A 20,324-nucleotide genomic window follows, 5' to 3' on the forward strand; every position below is an offset into this window, starting at 1 on the left:
CGCGTAGCCAGAGGCCGGAGCCAAGATTTTTCAAATTTAAACGAAATAATTTAAGACACGGGTGAAAATTATTTTTTAGAAATTACCTCCAGTTAGATAAGAGACACTGACAAGCAAAGTGAAACGCATAAGTAATGATTTGCATTAAAAATATAAATTACGAGACTCGATTTATTACCTAAATGTGTCACATTCAAAATTTCACTTGAAGTAAGCAGTTTTTTCTCTCGATTATTCATTATTTTGAATAAATTTCGTTGCTCTGGAGGTAGAAGTAAGCGAACTATCTAAGTTCTCTCGGCTAGTTAAGTTTTTAACAATGTTATTTTGCAATAGTTGTTCAAAGTTTTTCTGTCAAACTTCGACACTTTGACAGTGTGACAATTTTTTAATGAAAAAACTTGTAAAGCTCGTTAGCACCACTTGATTTCTTTTCTGAAAACTTGTATTAAACACACAGTAACCACATCATAATTATTTATTAGTGATTAAAAATGGTTAAAGAAAAAAAATGTTTGAAATCTGCGCGTATTTCGGTGAGCGATCGAATGTAAACGCGTCAGGCTCGTCTGCGGATCTTTTTCCTCCAAATTCAAACAATGGTCCACTTTGTAATGTCAATAAGTTTGGGATCAATCATCGTATTTTGGAGCGGCGAGCTTTGTCTGTGTTCTTCTCCTCTCTCGAGGAATATAAATGACAGGATTCCGCGTAACAAGAAGTCTCGTTCTCACCAATAATCCGAATTGTTCAAATGCTTACAATAGCCTTCGAGTGCTAGTTGTTTCTTTCGTCGCGCCAAACAATAATAATTAATCAATCTCATTTGCACGGCTATTAAACACCTATCGATAAGCCGCATGTATCATTCATCAGGCGTGTCAAAAATAGTCACATATCGCCAAGCCCAATTCGTTATAAATTCAGTTTATTTTTAATAAGTGGGGCACGGATAAACTTTTATAGCGATCTGTTTTATCAAGCAAGCAGATGAAGAATTAACAGAGATTTTTGTCTTTGGACGTTTCACTTTCATGTGACATATTTACAAGCGGACGTTAAATATGGCCGAATTAATAATACTCTTAATTATGTGTTTGAATTTCTAGACGTTTTTACACCTCATTACGGGACCACATCTGTCGATTCGACCGCAACTCGCGAAAAACTCAAGCTGTGCCAACGACAACAACACTCACGCTTTTTCATTCAAGAACACAATATTTGGATACTCCACTTGCGGATACAAACAAAAGTTGCATATTTTTTTATTTATTTTCGATAAATGGCCCATTTAACTTCCGTTTGATCTCCAACACATGGCGGCCGTAAATCAACACGGCCCAAACATTAATATTTAAATAAACAAATAAAATGTTTCAACAAAATAAATCACCCAGATGTGAGGCAACTTTTGAACACGGATTTTCGAAACAAATCAAATGGCACTGCAAATGGTTCTAAAATTATCTTGCCCTATACAGGTTGCTTCATTTTTAGACTGTAGCCTTTAACATAGTTTTTTTAAATGGCACCCCCTGTATATTTGTACATATTTAAACGGGCACTTTTTAAGCTTTAGAAATCAGTTTAGTTTTTGCAATTTATTTTAACCATTCAAAAGTTATTAATTTTTTTCTCTAATTTTGTGCGTCTGCAGGTACATAATTAAAAAAATCGCAGTGCGCTTGGTTTTCGAGATAATGAGTTGGGATTTGGTCTATGTGTAAACAATTGTCGGGGGTATCTTTCGGCGACAAGACGTCCATTTGCATTGTAGCATTACCATGCTGTGACACATTCATTTTGGTAAATTTTTAAGAACCATAACTTCTTTTTTTTTGATAGCACTCTCGGTATTTTATTACTGAGTATTTTTCAGCATCTCATTTTACATCTTTTTCACCTCTTAATTTTTTTTCCAAAAGTTGATTTCGGAGAAATCAGTTTTTTTGAAAAACGCACATAAAATCTATTGGATACCAACGTAGTGTGCCATGTAAAACAATAAATTCTGACATAACAACATCAGACTGGCGTTTTTTGTACGTCACCTTTTGATTTTGTTTTGTCATTTTATTTTTATTTTATGTTTCAGTTTTTTTATTTCTTTATTTATAAACTTCTGTCATTTTTATTTAATAATTTCTTATCAAAATTTTAGCATTTTTCGCAAAAAAATCAAGAAAATCAAAACGTGACGTATTATAAATGACATTTGTATGTCAGAATGTATTGTTTTTCATAGCACGCTATATTAGTATTCAAGGGATTTTGTGTGCATTTTTCAGAAAAATCGAATTATCTCCTGAACTATCGACTTTTGGAAAAAAACTAGAGACATAAAAAAGATCTAAAATGAGACGGTGAATAATAATTAGTAATAAAATACAGGGGTGCTATTAAAAAAATCAAGTTATGGTCCTTCAAAGTTCACCAAAATGAATGTGTCACAGCAAGGTGATGCTACAATGCAAATGTATGGTCTTGTCACCAAAAGATACTTCAGACATTTGTTTACCTACAGACAAAGTCCCAACTTGATATCCCAAAAACCAAGGGCACTGCGATTTTTTTTAAATGTGCCTGCAGACGCACTAAATTGTAGAAAAAATTAAATAACTTCTAAACGGTTAAAATAAATTGCAAAAACTAAACTGATTTATAAAACCAGAAAAGTGCAAATTTTAATATGTACAAATATATAAATGGTGCCATTAAAAAAATGTGTGAATGACCCTGTAGAACAAAATTAATAAAAAAATCATTGATTAATTTACAATTTCTTCTTGTGATCTTTGAAATCTTCTGTGTGATTTTCACTTTGATGAAGACGTGGGTCCGGAACGATATCGGAATGTTTATGCAAGTTGTGGTCGGGAATACAGCACAATCTCGCATGCAAACCCAGAAACTTGATAGTTGAAAGTTTCCCGAATAAAACTAACCAAGTCGTTCCCGGTTAGTCGCGATCGATATTGCTTGGCTTTTTTGTCATTAAATATATGCTAATGTGTCGCAATTTAAGCGCGAGTTCGTAAATTTGATGTTTATCATTAAATGCCTTTTAAATTAACTGTTGACACTTTGACACGTATAAATTGCGCCGATTTCGATATGACTCAGAGTGAAATTCGATGCGCAAACGAAAAAATTGCTCTTGAACTTTTACAAATTAATTAATTGGCGTAATTTATAGTTTAGTTAATGAGCTAGTTGACAAGTGCGGATTATTTTAATCCCGCGTGCCCATGTTTGGCGCACAAATGTCAAATAAAATTAATTTCAAATGCGATAAATCACCGGACGAATCTAGGTGAAAATGGGTTTTCATGTAAAAGTTCGTCCGAGTTATAGATCCAGTCGTAAAATATTTTACGACCGGATTAGATCACTTCCGGGGAATATCAAGCGGGTGATGCGAAATTTCGTTTCGAGGGTCGATTTTTGAGAAATAATTGCATAATTCGGCCGCTGGTGACCTCACAAATTCGCAGAGCCATTAATCACGCGTATTATTTGTTTGGGAAAGGTGTATGTGCAATTCGCGGGATTATAAATAATTTATGTAGCGAAAAGCAGTCTGACTTATTTAATGCAGAATTATTGAAGATGTCGAATTGCAAAATGCAGCGAGACTAATAATTTTTCCGATACGATCTGATATTTACGGCCTTTGGAATTAACTGCTGACGTTTTGGCGGCCATAAATTGCGACGATGCGATATGTAAATGCTTCAAAGTTTTCTGCTCGCGGAGAATGATTGTGCAATTATACAACAATTAAGAATCGAAATTAAAATATGACAGCTGAACTCGCCGTTTCAAACAACAATTAATTACGGAAAGTCCTTTTAAGGACCAGGAATAGCGGTTTAGATCGCGATCGAAGTGGCGTAGAGAAATCCAATGAGGTGCGAGTGTGGGAAAAGATTTTCTTTGTCTGGGAGTGTTAAATAAAACTAGTTAGAATTTGCATAAACACAAGAAACGAGTTGTACTGGAAGTGCTCCAAGTCGACTCAATAAAAGTGAGATTATGTCGTACACTCGCTTAATTGGCATATTTAACAAAAATTGGGATGGCAGAGTAATAACATCTGGATTAGTGTGGCGATGTCGGAATAAATATAACTCTTGGTTTTATTGCGCTTCCGGAGCAAAACGACTAATAAAATAATAACAATTATACCGCCACTGCAAATAAAACCATAATCCCTGTTTTTCGCAAGGTTGAAGAACTCCAAGAGATTTTTTTGACAACAATACGAAATACCGAAGACTTAATTACCTCCACTGCCAAATTTGGCGCTACTTCTATGAATTAATTACCGATAAATTACGCGTGATGGCTGGGACGACTCGAGCATTCGCTCGTAAATAACCTGAAATGAACGCCGAATTTTGAGAGAAATCAAAGGCACCGCATCCCAAAATTATCCCAAACCGGTCGACTAATAATTATTTGATGCATTTTTGTGAGCAAATACTGAAGCACGAATTTTCCCTCCCTGGCTACTAAAAATCGTGTTGTGGCACGAGTTCATTTTCTCCAGCCTTGGACAGGATTTTAAAGCAATTAATTAGGAGAATTGCACAAGTGGATCGATCCGACTCGTCCGGTTTCTAAATCTGTATTTACAATGTCACTGTCAGTGAGGATTTACGGCCCCAATTTGGGGATTTATCAGCAACTGTTCCGGGGCATGCGAGTGTCCAGTCGGTAATAAAATTAGCTTGTCGCCGCGAAATTAATCGACTTTTACGCAAAAATGCGATTATGTCGAAAGTTCATCGACTACGAGCAAAAGTTCGTCCTGCCGACAGGAGAAAGGATATTGAACGTCATTTAAATGGGAAAGTACAATTCTGTTTGTGAGTTGAAGCTCCCGAATGAAAACAAAGTTTCGCAAAATCAATCGACTGACCATGTCCGTATCGAAAACAAAATTTTAAACTGTAGTAAGACAAAGAGCGATAAAAAATCAAAACAAGCCGCCAACTTGCCAAATTACTGAAAACTTTCTTATCGGGCCACATTTATGGCGGTTTAGGAGGCCGTTGGGCTTATTGTCTACGTGGCAGAAGCCGAAACAACGCGAGATGAAAAATCTCGCCGAGAAATTACGTCCTGGCTGCAGTTTCCCATCCTTGCAGTTTTCCCATAATGCTGCATTATCGGAAAAGTGATCGTCCTCTCGTCCCGATTAATTTTTTCGGCGCCGCAGTGAACCCCGATTTTTTCCCTAATGAATTCAGAAGACGTAAGTGTTGCGAAATTACGTTGTTTTGTAGTTTGCGACGTTTCGCTACATTGAACCGAGAGTTTTGCATTCAAATTGTCACAGTTGCGCGAATTTAGTATAGTGTAGCTTTGCGATTTTACATATTAAAGGGATATCGCCGTGCGAACACTCCACTATTTCGATATAAACTCGCTAATAAAAGTTCAGAGGATAAAACGCCCTGTTTGGTCAATAACGTTCAACGAAATTGGATTTTAGTCGATGGAAAAAACGATTTTTTCTTAATTTTATGGCAGGGAAATCCGGAGTGACAAATTTTAGGACGTCAAATAATCAACAAATGGGCGCTTTTTAGGCTAATACTTTCATGCTTCAGGGTTTTTCGTGGGATGCTAAGGCGAAGCAAAACTGAATAAATTTGCAAACCAGAGCAAAGACCGAATTACTATTTCACAAGGAATATATTTTTTGGTTTATGACCAAAACAAAATTATCGCCGAAAAATAAAAACAAACTTTAGTTGCCCTCAGTCTCTGCCCTTTATTACTTGTTTTCCAAAAAAATATTTCAAGAAAACTACCTTAAACATTAAAATTTCTAATCCTTTACCCAAATCTCAAGCGAGAATGTTAATAATCAGTTTTCATAAACAAAAAGCAAATAAATAAATTTAATATTTCATTATCAATATTCGGACATCTGTCCATCAAAAGGTTTCCTTCTTAGGTGTAATATGCATTTTTTTACGTAGTATCACTTTCACAACGCAATAAAAATGTGTTATCTTTTTTAGTCCTTTTTTATTTATTTCAAAAACTTTCGTCTTTCCGGCTGATTGTTTGAAATATGTAATTTTCCGTCTTTTTTTATATGGGCATAGAAGGAAAATTAGGCAGTGGTCAAAATAGAAAAAAGCTTTTCAATAATTCAATATTTAAAGAAGATTTAAATATTTTTTGTGGTTTGTGTTTGAGCTTTGTGGCAAAAGCTTATTCTGGAAGACTAGACATATCTGCCCTCTTGCGACGATTCCTCGAGTTGTATCTCCTGCTGGACGTGAGCGCTGTCGCAGGAATGAATTTCCTGCGACTTCTGCCGACAACTTTGGAAACTAGCTGAAAGCTCGCCGCATGCCGAACTCCAGTTCAGACTGCTACAGCTAGGTGGCACCGTTTCAGTTCTTGTGCTTCACTCGTTAAGAAGCAATGTTTAATTGTATTAAAATTGGAAAAAATAAATTTCTCGTTTCCTGTCCCCATTTTTGAAAAATTCCGGGCGGCGTCTTTGATTTATTTCGGTTTTTTACGGCGCTAACGAAAATAAGTTCAAAGAGCATGTTTATAATAAAAGTGATTTAGTGGCGGCTCGATACTTTTTTGATGTTCTTGCCACAAACAATGAAATTTTTTCGGTGGAACGCCATGTGAATTTTTAATCTGAATAAAAATTCCTGGCGTTCACGGTGGAAAAAGTTTTACACAGATGGTTGCCCTAAGAAAGTTATTTACTCATTAGGTTTTTTTGGACAAGTTTCTAGCTTATTGTAACGCTAAGGTATGAAAGGAATGATGAATGCCACTTAATTACTTACTAATGTTGATTACATTCAAGAATAATTATGAAATTACAAGACACTATCTTATACACTGGATGATTAATTACGTGTCAACGCTCGAGATTAAAACTAATATTGGGTCTGGAGGAGTTTTTTGTAAAGGTCGAAGCGTCGACTTGACAGTTTTCTCGTGCAAATTTCGCTCGAATCAAAAATAACTTTTATGCAAGAATACAAAATGAGAAAAAGCCTGCAACAAGCCTTTTACATTTGCTTAATGCCTGCAACGTGTACATAGAAATTCCGTGAGTGTTTGGTGACAAAACGGGCCGTATTTTAGGAACAGGTGATTCAGATAAATGACGGAACGGCACGATATACCTATGAGAGATTTTCTCCTGCAAGTTGAATACAAATTTTCCGTTGAAAAACAACAAATCGCGTTTAGAAAATTACAATTTCAAATTTTACGCGTACAGATTGATCTCTCGGATGTCTATAGGTGCCATAAATGGCGTCGTTTGTGCCGCAACAATGGCTTTGTTGCCATAAAATAGAATTTTAAATTAAGCTCGGGATGGGCCCTCGGAGAGGCGGCTTCCAGTCACACACGCAAAAATCGTACGCGTTTTGTACAAGAATGTCAGCATTAAGAGACTCGCAACAGAAATTTTACGACCGTTTTATTCAACTTTATTAAAATCAATCGAACATAATAACAGTTTTCCCCGATTTTACCCATGAAATGCAAAAACAGATTGATCGCCGAAGACAGCAATGAAACTGAGCACTTCAGAAACAGTCATTATACGACTTTATACGCTCGTAAAAGGGGTTCTTCCAAAAGTTTTGTTTTAATACGAGACAATGACGACGTAAAATAAACAACTTACAAGACAGGCAGGCCCTAAAATGCTACATTTTATCGGATTAATTTTGCGCCACCAAAAAACAAGCGTTTTTGCAAAATTTTAATTTTCGCCGTCTGATTGTGTGTAAAACTTCGCGGAGAAAACGCGCAACAATCAGAACTTTGGCGATAAAAGTGCTCACGGTGTAAGAAGTCGATTTTTTTACTTGCATCAATAAGAAATATCTTATTACGGGCCTGTCTGCATAAAAGATTTCCGCCCGAATGTGGAGAAAAAAGCCGTGTCTTGTGTTACTCCATTCCGAATTCTCGCAACGTCATTGATTTTAAAGAATCCGAAATAGGCCCCGAAAAAATCTTCGAGTTTAATTTCTTATCGATTGACCGGAGCTGTAATTCGAGCTGGTGTTTGAGTGGTGTTAGTTGAGACAAATGGCAAGTGACCGTCGTGACCTCGTGCCGCTTCACCCCGAAAATTGTTATAAAAAGCGAGTTTCTTCGCTGGCATCTTTGCATGTTAACAAGCCTCTTGCACGTGCAGAGATAAGCCTGCCGTGTGTCCAGCGCGTCCTAATTTATGTAGTGGAGGTAATGCGCTTAATTGGTACATGAACGGCACATTCCTGCGGAGATTGTGTCGTGCAATATGGCGCACCCATTCTAAAAATACTTGCGGATATTTTTCGGTACCTGCTGGGTAGACCGGTGGTACGTGGAACTTGAATGCAGCAGGAGCGACGAGCTGCGAGCAGGAAAGCTGGAAGCCGTGGTTGACAATGTGGACGAGAACAGCGCACGTCGCCACGATCCAGCCCCAGCCTCCCTCGGGGTAGTAGTGGCGGCACAGCAAACGCCGGGCCTGGATCTAACACACCACATTGAGGCCGCTTCCCGACTGACTACGTCACGGGAAGCAATTGTGTGAGGAAATTGCGGAAATTAAGCGACTCCTTCACACAAGCGTGGTTGGTGCATTTTTTCACAAAACACACAAACCCACTCTGCTTCCCGTGAATAGTGCCACCTACGACCAACCTGCGAGGTTCTGGCAGCGGCTTGCCGAGCGTCTTCGACCGGAGCCGCTCCGGAGAGCAGAGGCCAGCTTTGAGCGCGCGATAGCGAAGACATCGTTGAGTGGGACTTTGGCAAAATCGTCCTGCTTGCGTCCTTACCATGACATCGCACTGCTTTAACAATTCGCACCGATTTGGGGCATCCCTCACTGATTTTTTCGGGGGAAAGTTAGCTTGTGTGGCTGTGACAGTTTTTCCAGCTTTTGTAATTAATCTGCGACTTTTTCATGGCAAAACATTAAGTTCCTGTAGACATTCACTTTAATGTTGCAAAAAGTCAAAATTTCGGAAAGCGGGATCATTTATCACGGTTACGCCCATTTAGCGATTCGTGCTGACATGCCGACACGATTCGATACAATTAAAATGTAAGGAGTTTTGGGACAGAATGCAAATCGGCGATTCGCCGCGGTGGCTATATAAGGAAGGGTCGTGCCCGAATTTGGCTCCGGAGCGAATTGCCGGGCGTTTATGCATTCATGATTTTATCGAGAGCGACTGATCGGTCAATCCATCCGAAAATGACAGACGTGGATGGACAATATTCCGTGCAAAATTTTGGAGCCGCCGAGTTCAGAGATTTATCTCATTGGCTATTAATTCCGAGCATATTTGGCCCCGAGTGCGTAATTAGCGAAATGCTCGAGTCATTGGTTTGCATAACAAGACGAACGATCCGCATTCATTTAATTTAGAAGTTGTCAGCAACACCATCAATTCTCGTGTGATGTGACGTCGGGCGGTGCGTAAAATCACCTGGATGTGTTTATCAAACCAGTCGCAATTACCGAACCCCTCGTTAATTATCCACCACCAGTTGCATGATGTTTATGATCCACACCTGTGCGCTTTTTCTTCGGTTGAAAATATTAGCGAAAAGGACAACGAACTCGCATGAGTTGTGGACAATTAGAGAACGGTGTTAGGGAGACGCCAAAAGGAAAAATGCGAATTTCGCTAAGGAGTGCAACGGGAAATCAAATCGTAATGCACTAAGCCGGATTTACGAGCAACACTCGACTAATCCTGTTATATTGTGCCTTCCATAAAGCAAATATCTTTATAATTTCGATGTGGTATATCTTTCTTAAGGTGGGCAACAAAAATGCGGTCCGGGAACGTGCTCTTCCGGCAAATAAATTACGAACTGACGGGAACCGGCTCAATTCGCAATTAACACAAGAGCCCGAGGAAACAATCAGGAGAAATATGCACCACCTCAATCAGCTACCCATTCGGACTCTCTCCTGGGAAGCGATGAATTATTTCAAATAAAAAACAACTTGTTTTTCCTCTTTTTTTAATTTTTAGCCACTGTTTGATTTTTTCTCTACGTCGATTCAGCGGCAGATTAAACACCAAACGACCTTTTAATTGTGTTTAATTTGCAAAACAAACATTACGAAATTTGTAACAGTTCCCACACTCTAAAAGCCTTAATTAGCTAAACAAAGCACCCACAATTATGCCCTACCTGGAGCAGTTTATTTAAATTAAACTCGAACAATCCTCCCAACGTGAAACTAATTTTTTGATGCAACATTTGCAAGAGAAAAGTGTTTACTTTCAGTTCGGTGTTTCGGTCCCTGTGATAATTTTCCAAGTCGATGAGGACACGAAACGTTTTTTCCGACTACAAATTAATGCAACAGAAGAAACGATTTGTGTATTAACGAACCTCGTAAATTATTAATTCGATTATGATGGCCATTGCTAAATTTTCACCGGTAATTAGCAACGTCCAAGTCATGGCGTCCGCTTTGTAGCTTGGTAGACCCACATTTAACACAATTAGCATTAGAATTGTGAACATTTGTAAAAATTGTAAGTACATGGTGAGCAAACCGGGCGAAAGACACTCAGTCAGAAATAGCGTAGCTTTGCAAAGACGTTGGTGTAAGTCGGAAAATAGCACAATTCTGCGTTTGACAAAAATTTTGGTAAAATTATGCGAATTCAATTGGCTTATTTGTTGATTAATTAGAGCGAATCTGTTCCAAAGTGTCACACTGTATATTAGAAATATAATCAAGGAAATCTGAAACGTGAGCAAAGGGACCCCAAAACCGAAATACTCCCCGAATGTTAATAATGTATCCCTTTGGTCATAGATGTGAACACACGTAAAAATAGGGTGCAAGATGTAAATTGCAACAAAAACTGAACTAAATTTTTGAATAAATTTGTACGAGATTTGGACGCCGATTTGCGAGAGGGTTTTATCTATGAGGTTTAAAATTTCCAGTGTTTCGAAAAATTGGCCGATTTTGCGAGCAAAAGTGACTCTAATGATAGCCGAATTGAACACGAGTTGGACAATAATACCAACGTAAAGAGTCTTTTCCAAAGTGTCCATTTCCTGTTCTTGGTTTACTTGAAATATCACCATTCCCAGTCCAAGTAACGAAACAACAAAGCCCACTAAAAATCATTTGATTGTTCGCTCGAACCCAGGTGGACTTACAAATGGAAAAAAGATATTTTCTTGAAGGTTTACACTGTACATAAACATAAGAACCCCCCTGGTTTTTTCGTCTGGTATAAGGTGCTAAACCGTACATTTTCAAAATGTAATACAGCAGGTCTATAACGTTGTAGACGCTCCTGACTGTCATAATTGTACTGGACTGAAATTGTACGAGATTAATTGCACGAGATAATCCAAATGACTTAGAAGGAACGATAACATCGAATGGGAAAAATTACAATGTTGCATTCTGATTAATTTTATTAATTTTACACTAGAACGCTTTCGCAAACGATTAATTTTCATTGATGCAGCAATTAATTACAAGACTACATTTTTCGCATCGTTTAAAACCATAAATGGAAATTGTAAATAAAACACGTTACACGTGACTTAAAATGTTGATCTCATCACCTTTTCGATTTAAATACCCGTATTTAGAACCAGCCGGGGTTGGCTAGGTTTCAGACTGGTTTTTCGGGTAGAGATTGATTGATGGAAGTACGTACACATTATTTAATTGAAGAAGAAAATGTCAAATGTAATCACAATTACGTCTAATGGACGATTTTCAATCAAATAAGAATAAAGAATTAAAACCGATCGAAAACTTTTCTATTTTCTGTTTAAGGTTACTTATGTAGGAAGTCTATGTTACTAAAGGACTTTTTCAATAAAAAAAAAAATCACTGAAAAGTAAAAAATAATTTTTTTTCTATCAGAGAAGAATACTTTTGGTTACAATTTAAAATTTTAAAATTTATAAAAGCTTTGGGAACAGAGCTCAATTTAAGAAAGTAATTCTATAATACTGTATACCGTTCCCAAAGCATTTATAAATTTTAAAATCCTAATTTGTAAGCCAAAATATTCTTCAATATTCTTCTCTGATAGAAAAACATTATTTTTTACTTTTAAGTAAATCTTTTAAATAAAAGTTTTTTTCTAAAAAAAATCTTTTTATTTTTTTATTTATTGCTTTTTAGTCTTTGCTTATTCTAAACGTTTTTTTCTCTGAGATTTAGTTTTGCCGTATTATTGTAACACCATTGTGTCTATACTCTATTTTCCAAAATAAATGAATTTAAAAAAATAGCGACATTTGTTTGTAACGAAACGTAATGAAAATAATTAGGTATTAACATATTTCAAAACCCCATTTAACCCCTTTAGAGGGTATTTAGCAACGTAGGCTTGCATTGTCACGCAAATTACGTAAGTATGCACAATTTCATATCATTAGGACAACGAGAACCCTTTCAAATTTGGCTGCAAAAATATGAAACAGACAGACAGACAACAAAGCAAGTTAAATAAGTCTTTCCTAGATTTTCGAAGCCATAAATAGGACAAGCTGTAGAATCAAAAAAAATTGGAAAAATCGCGATGCTGTTGCGAAAGGCAGCGTGTAATTGGAATGAGTGCGTCTCTCTTCGAATGGTGGTATTAACTTGTCAAAATAAATAATTGTGGATGTGGAAAATAAATATGAAAAGTCATAAAATTTTATTAAACCACTTTATGCGATTATGATTATGACTAACCGTACTGGTATAATTTTCGCTTTGCCATGTATGGCTCAACTTGTTTTTTTCGATCGGTGAGTAAATCGCGTCATTAGCGTTCAATTTAATTATTTTCTGCGGACGACATTTATTAAAAGGTGCATTTGCCCGGCTTGTGATTGATGCACGCGAATCGATCGTTTGATTGATTACAAGCGGACGTTTGACCGGTAGCCCGTCTTTACCGTGGCCTTTATTGCGCTCAAGTTCCATAAATAAAAATTCCGTCCGCAGCAATTCCATAAGCGAGATGCATCATGCACAGAAGAGTCTAATATCGGCCATAGCCGACCATGTATGATTTCTAAGTACGTAATATAGTCTTCTGTATTAGGTAAACGTCAAGAGCACCGTCGGTCCGCAACAATTCCCAGTGCTTTATTTCGAGGATTGGCTTTGTCTTGGCCACATGTTATTTTCTAAGTGGGGCAAATATCTGGACGTTCGCTAATTTGCAAGCGGAAATTTATAGCGGCATTATCTCTTGAAAAATGTATCACGGCGGAGGAAAAAATAATGAATTCAGAACTTCCTCCTGGTATAATTCATACGCGGATCGCTTTTTTCTCGACCGAAATTAGTAAACATTATGTAATAATTTTAGTTACGCACGTCGACTTGGATCGGTTCCGCGAACGAGCCTTGACTCGTAAATTTTAGCAGAAAAATTTTTGCTCGTTGTTTTGCAAGTAATCCCGCACTTAATGCAGCTGAATTTAAAGTTACTTTCTTTAATTAAAATCGGACGATGTAATTCAGGTTTCGGTGGTTGTTTTTGCCCAAAAATTGCAATCTCCGGGAAATGTTCAGACGATTGTAAAACCCACGGTTTAGTTTAGGTCACGCTTCGCGACTAGTTCTCTTATCACAATGCACGCTTTCCGAAAAATCAGGAGCAGATAAAACGCTTTCGCTAGGTAAATCACCGAATTACGACCATTTCCACTTAAACCGTCATAATTTGTAAAAATGTGCATCAAGAAAGATCAAACACTCAATTTTCGAGCCATTAAAACACTCATTTCAGTACCGAAATTGGAAAGTTGGTAACAGTGTCAAAATGACCTGTAAATGTCGCAAGTGAAGTCTCATTTATATCTAAATGGACCATTCATTTGGAAATCAAGCTATTTATTAATACATCAGATGTTCTGCAATTGGCTAAAATAATTGCTCATTACCTGACACTTTTAAGTGTCTAAAAATAAAAACAATTGAATTTTCAACCACACCTTTTAAAGTTTTTTAGACAATTAACAGCATCTTATGTAAAATTTTCCAAGAGACTCAAACTCGAACCGTTTTTCATCGAGTCCATAGTTTTCGACAGAACTAATTTTAAAAGTTAGGAAACTTTAAACGCTTTCTGGGCGAAAATGTGGCTCAGACTGACCCCGGGTTTTCCCCGTCAAGTGCAGAAAAAATAAAATTTTGAAATGTTTTTTCCAAATAAGAGCGTTTGCTCTTATCTCCTGCCACTGTACGCCATCACCGTTTCACTCGAACTCATTTTTACTTATTTACTTTATCAAACACGGTCTTAACACTCCAATTCTCTCGCAAGGAAAACTTTACCCGATTTAACAAATTCGGTAGTGTATTCATGAAAGGGAAATTAGACCGAATGCAAGCAAGGTCCCTCCTTGCTCGGTTCAGCTAGGAAAAAAGTCATTTGAATTTTCAGAGGTGCCGACAATTTCATGCTTTCGCCCAGGATATAATAAAAAAAATTATTTCGTCCAATCGGGGCCAACGAAATTAGTGAATAGAAGCGTTAAATTTAGAGCGTTTTGTTATTATAGCAGTTTATTATTTTCAGGTTCAATCACCTGAATAAAAATTCCATAATATCGCAATCTCGTTTGAGTAATTTGCTTGCGACCTGGATTGTACTGTAAACTAAACCTTTAATTTGTTTTCAACTGCGAATAAAAAAAGATTTTGGAATATATCGGATTCAGAGAATTGAAGTAAAATAACATTAATTCATGCTTGATGGCTTTATCTGGGATAATGGAAAATTCCTAAGTTGGGGAGAATGGAAGAATTATTACTCAACGGCACTCCAGGAATAACACTTAAGGTCTACTGCATTGGAAGAACATCTTAATAAGAGTGAATAGAGTTATTAGCAAGACTAATTATGCCTGCTTATTAATTAATGAGACTCCTTTTTTGCATATTTTTGAATCAAAATGAGACATTTACGTATGGCTCTTTTTTGTAACAGTGACAAAAAATGATACAGTTAATAACTATATTAATTATTTTAATTGGCTGGATAAATATGTTTCAATAAGAAATAGAAGAGAAGCTCCATTAAAATAATGTATTACCAGTTTCGTTGCAACCACCACAAGAATTTTCATAATTTGAATTCACAAATTCCATTCGGCCTAAAACAATATTGATCCCAGCAATTTTTTTCAGTTTACAATTTATCGCTTCCGATTTCCGCTCCTAGCAGAAATTATTTTCTCCACTCCGTTTGTTTGATTTTTTCACTATTGCTAGTCAATATAAAAGTTAATATTCCTTGTAAATACCTCCAGTTATGGGCGAAAGCTCCTTACACATTCCAGGAATGTGCAATTATTTTCAAGATAGGAAATCAAATTAGACACTAAATTATATTTTGACGTTTCAAAGATTGTAAGTCGAGTACATAAAGAGAAAAATTTATGGGACGATCGACATTTAAAATGAATTATAATAATAGTGATATAAATTTGACGTTAGGGTGCCACAAATTCACTAAATAAGACATAAACATGGGGAAAGAGAATTTACGAGATACATCTTGGAGAAATCGGAGATCTATGCAAAGCAACAAAATTCCATAAACTAAGGGTCCATGACATAATCATAAATGTATAGATGCATAAATGTGATAAAATCAGAGATACGCATTTTGTCATGTTTATTTCATAAGAAAAATGAACTAAAAGCCGGCGTTCTTTCTTCGCAAATTTGTCACAGCTCTCAGAAAATAAACGAAAAGCGAATTTGAAGCCACATTTTTCCACCTACACCTAATACATATCTGCTTCACATTTTTTCATAAGTATTTTTCTCTTTAAATCGTAGGTTGTCTTAGCAGTTCTGGCTTTAAATCCAGGATAACACAAAATCGTTTTTTATACCTAAATTAATTCTGTCATTAATTTAATTCGCAATTAAATGCGTGATTAACTGATGACGTGACCACATTGAAGCAATTCGATTAGTTCATTCGCGTTGTTAACTTTTAACAACGAATTAAATTTTAACAGAGCTTTAATAATTAATACGCTTTAGTTTAATTCGCAATTAAATGCGTGATTAACTGATCACGTGACCAAATTGAAACAATCTGGTTGGTCCATTCGCGTTGTGTTTTAACAACAAATTAAATTTTAACAGAGCTTTCTATTAACCGACCGTTAATGTTTGAAATAAAAGTTACTACCCGTATTAATAAATTCATTTAGTTAAAAGTTTGCATTTTGTTTTAAAAATATTATAGATAATAATTAATAAATAAGAGGAATTATTAGAAACAGCTAAAAAATTTTTGGATTTCTAGATACTTAGCATAGCAAAAGACAAAAGTTAATATTTTTTAAATTAAAATTCGTAGTGAAAATACGTATGTATTTTTTACTTTAACGATTTTTTAATAAAAAATTGAAAAAGCTTGTAATTGCTTCTACGACTTATCTTAAATTTTTCAATTGCCACAACTGAATAGAAAAGAACTTAGAAAATTGTCAGCTTTCCCCATTTGCCTAATGCCGTTCGCTTCGGTCCACCTTACCCAATCTATCAAAATAAAAGCCTCTTCTATTTCAATGGTTATAAATAAAATGTGCCGACCGTTCCAATTCGGAATTCGCCAAATCGGCATTCGATAAATTTCCCATTTGGTGAAAAAATCAGTGAGGGGTGCATGAATTCGCGGCCACGTCTCATTCTTTCACTCACATCACCACCAACACACGTGGAGCTTTCGTTCGGCGCGTGCTAAACGTCCCAAGCAGGACTCAAGTGCGGCCCACTCGGACACGGCAGCAGGAATACTGAATGTTGTTAACGTCGCAGAAGGACGAGATGCTGCCAGATGCGCCCTGCTGGACGTTCTTCACTTGACGCTTGCGTAATTATCGGCTACTGATGGCAGAAATTCGAAATTTCGCAGGATCGCGACTTATATTTAGATCGCGGACGAGATTAAGCGATTTTTGCAGGAATTTCAATTGAAATAACTCCTTCGGACTATTGTGTTCTTTGTTCAGCGTCCTGGAAAATATGCATAAACAATGGGTCGTTGCAGGCGCGCTCCTAAAAATTTCACGTTTGTGTGGTATGGCAAGAACGTCAGTGAACTAATGGATTATAAGAAGTATGCAAGTACAACCGTACGACTAGTCTGGGAAGAGTATAAAGAGTCAACATCGCGAAAAGGAAATTACAGTCTTGCTCGAGTCCCCCGAGACCCCCGCGCCGCTAAATCATTTTTTCCTCGTTGTGTTAACAGTTCCCACATAATGTAACAATTGTCTCCATAAAATTACCAATTTTATAAAGCATGCACCAAAGAAAGCGAATTTATGGCTTAATTAAAATTTAATTGCCGCACTGATATCTTTATAGAAATAATTCTTTAATTTATAGCAAAGCGATCGTAATTGGCGTCTTCGCCTTGACGGGTTTTTCTTCTCCCCTTGCGTGCCGATTAAAATTAGCGAAAAAGTCGGGTATTTTTATAGGCCCTGGGTTCGAATTTATGCCGTGCATGAGCATACTCGTGTTTCCGAGGCGATTTTATTTGCACACAACGACTCGGATTGCCGATAAACTGTCTCGAGCAGAGGCTTTCCGAGTTGTAAACAAATGCTCGCTTCTTGCGAGATGGCCTGGACTCGACACATTGCAATAAAATCCGATTTGGTGGTGTTAACGACCCTCAGGACAGGTATTTGCTAATTGCCGGTAATTGATCGGATGCGAGGGGCGATGCTTGACGCTCGTCTCGTGGGATTAATAAATGGACACGATACGAATCCAGAATTCTGTCACAACCACTTTGCAGGATTATTTTTAAACGACCACAGATAAACTCTACGGTAAATGTGGGCCATTTTTTCGAAACGCGAGGCGGTTATGACGAGTGGGATGGGGATTATCGCAGTTTCACAAAAACTGCTGGACCACTCCGTATATTTATTGCAAAAACAAACATTTAAATACACCGATAGCAAGCGAATTGGCATTAATGTCGCCAGAATTTTATCTCCAACGCGCTGATGTGTAACATTTTTCACACCTTGCGGACAGGCAATTACAAGAGATAGAACCACTCAAAAAACTCAAAAATTTTCATATCTCTAGAAAAATCGGTTGTATAAAATTAGATTGCGCAAATTTAAAAAAGCAAAAAATTTTGAAAAATACCATAAAATCGTGCTATTAATTAAAATAAATGTTCGACATGTTCACCATTTTTATTCAAGAAGTTTATAAATCGATAGCAGACTTACTGAGTTACTTTATATAATTCACCAAATTATAATAAACTTTAATTAAATATATTTGTTTTATTGCTTATTCGATAATAAACTAGCAAAAAATGTAATGAAATATTAAAGTTTGACAATTTTGACCATTTTACAAAGTCAACTTGATTAACTATGAAAATTACAAAGTAAAATCTGTTTTTTGTGATTTTTTCAAAAACTGTAAAAGTTAGGTAAAACGTATTGATAAAAGTCACCATAAATATCGATTGCCGTTCAGAAAATAGAATTCTTCATCTGAAAAAACTGAGTTATAGCAGATTTTTAAAAACAATTTTGAAAAAATCATACTAGCCATGAATTTAGACAGTTGACAATTTCGACAATTCTAGAAAACTCTTCAAACCTTCGGTTATCAAATGCAAAAAAAATATTCACTTATCGCAAAAAGTTCAAGGGTTGTGATATCTTAGATAAACCCTTACAAATAAAAATTTTAACAAAAAAATTGACATATGTCAATAACTATGACAGATAAGTACCAACAATTTAAGTAAATTTTATTCAACTTAGCAAGGTGAATTCAAATATACAATAAAAATGTGTGGTTACTATTTAAAATTTCAAACTTAGCGTCAATTTTTTGTATTTCCGAAAACCTAGCCATTTTGAAAATAATTTAGTTTAACTCAGAATGGTCGATTTGGACCGTGTAAAAATTTTTAAAATACTAGCTATATTAGAAGTTAAAAAGTTTCTAATGTAGGCCCTAAAAAAAGCACCCTGTATTTTTTATTCTGGTGCTAGTTTCTGAGCACATCTCTGCCAGCGAAAATTGCAAACAGAACTGAAAGTGCGGTCCAGATTTTTTAGCATCTTGCTCGTGAAATGCACTTTCAGCATCCCGTTATCAGCACTTACACATGATTAGAGTAAGTCAATCGGCGCTGATCTTCAAAGAGCGTCACTAATGTGCATCGGCTGTTTTTTCAGCAGTTTAGTGTCGATTAACACGTCACAGATTGACAGCTTGACTTGCACCGAAAGGATATGAATTAAAATTATCTATTTAGCTCATCTCTTGTGCCTTTGTAATGGAAATTTAGCGGCGCCTTAACCAGGAAGTCTCAAACTGGCGCCAATACTGTTTTGGAGAGCCAATCGATTTGCGTCGATATTTTTGCAACAAATTTAATCTTGATTTGAATAAAATCAAAACTGCAACTAATCAATTTTAATGAAAGACAACGGTTCAATTTTCTAATGGTATTCACTGGTTTATTGATTTTTTTTGCAATAATTTAAACATTCTGACAATTTAATTAATTTGTCTAGGATTATTTATAGTGGCATCCAATTTGTCTTTCGGTTGGTGTAAAATTAAAATCGGTCGGAATAATCGCGGCAGAAGCACCACAATGCCCCTAAATGATCCATTGTTGTCAAAAACATCTTTTTGCGTTTGGTTCGACAGGCGCTGTTCATTTATATAAATCATGTAGATGTGCAGACTCAGTTTGCGGATAATAAATCGCTCGAGGATTTATTTCTCTTGTTCGTGTCAATTAAGTAGTAATATTTTACAACCGTCAGCGTGCGTTGTTCTTATTGTCTCCCGTTATTGTTACAGGAAAAAAGAACGCGTCTTTCGTGTAATGACGGCTATAATTTTGAACTTGACCTCGCGTTTACCCCATCCCGACTTCTTAGGCCCTGCCGCGTAAGTGTCAGCTTTCCGCTCCGGTCTGTGGGACAATAATGCTGCTTGCTTAATAAGAATGCGAGTACCGTCCGCTCCAGAGGCGATTTAGTACCAGCGCTGGCAATTTTTCCTTCGACAGGAGTCTTGATGTATGCGTCGGCTCGTTCGCAAATTAAAGGTCGGTTTCCGGAATCGCTCAATTAGTAAAAAACAATGTTGATCCGGTTATGAATCCTTTTTTGCAAACTCGTTTTCGCGATACAATCCAAACGCGAAATTAATGTTGATGCATGGCCAGGATGTAGATTCCCGGTGATATATTCCTGGAGCCGTCTCCGGGGGCGGGCGCAA

The 20,324-nt window shown here is 36.6% G+C and overlaps 2 protein-coding genes across 5 annotated transcripts in view; both read right to left on the reverse strand.

Moving 5' to 3' along the window:
* Positions 1–20,324, reverse strand: part of LOC661034 (monocarboxylate transporter 12) — a 52,921-nt gene that overhangs the window by 11,461 nt on the left and 21,136 nt on the right. The window contains exons 1-3 of one of the 4 annotated variants that reach the window (XM_015985111.2): positions 16,573–16,829; positions 8,707–8,855; positions 8,362–8,536 (exon numbers count right to left, since the gene is read on the reverse strand). The exons of 2 other annotated variants lie outside the window; for them this stretch is intronic. In XM_015985111.2, the coding sequence (XP_015840597.1) occupies positions 8,362–8,536; positions 8,707–8,799 (268 nt within the window). In that variant the 5' untranslated portion in view covers positions 8,800–8,855; positions 16,573–16,829. Of the gene's footprint in view, positions 1–8,361; positions 8,537–8,706; positions 8,991–16,572; positions 16,830–20,324 lie in introns of those variants that run through there. One more of the 4 variants, XM_015985109.2, reaches the window with a different exon arrangement.
* On the reverse strand, positions 8,984–11,990 carry LOC103315077 (uncharacterized). The gene is made up of 4 exons (XM_008202847.3): positions 11,209–11,990; positions 10,423–11,165; positions 10,219–10,377; positions 8,984–10,171 (listed from the first exon to the last, which is right to left on the reverse strand). Exons 1-4 carry the CDS (start codon positions 11,357–11,359, stop codon positions 10,115–10,117), a joined length of 1,110 nt encoding a protein of 369 aa, XP_008201069.1. The 5' UTR covers positions 11,360–11,990; the 3' UTR covers positions 8,984–10,114.

This window comes from Tribolium castaneum, chromosome 4 (assembly GCF_031307605.1).
Source record: "Tribolium castaneum strain GA2 chromosome 4, icTriCast1.1, whole genome shotgun sequence".
Classification (NCBI taxonomy): Eukaryota; Metazoa; Arthropoda; class Insecta; order Coleoptera; family Tenebrionidae; genus Tribolium; species Tribolium castaneum.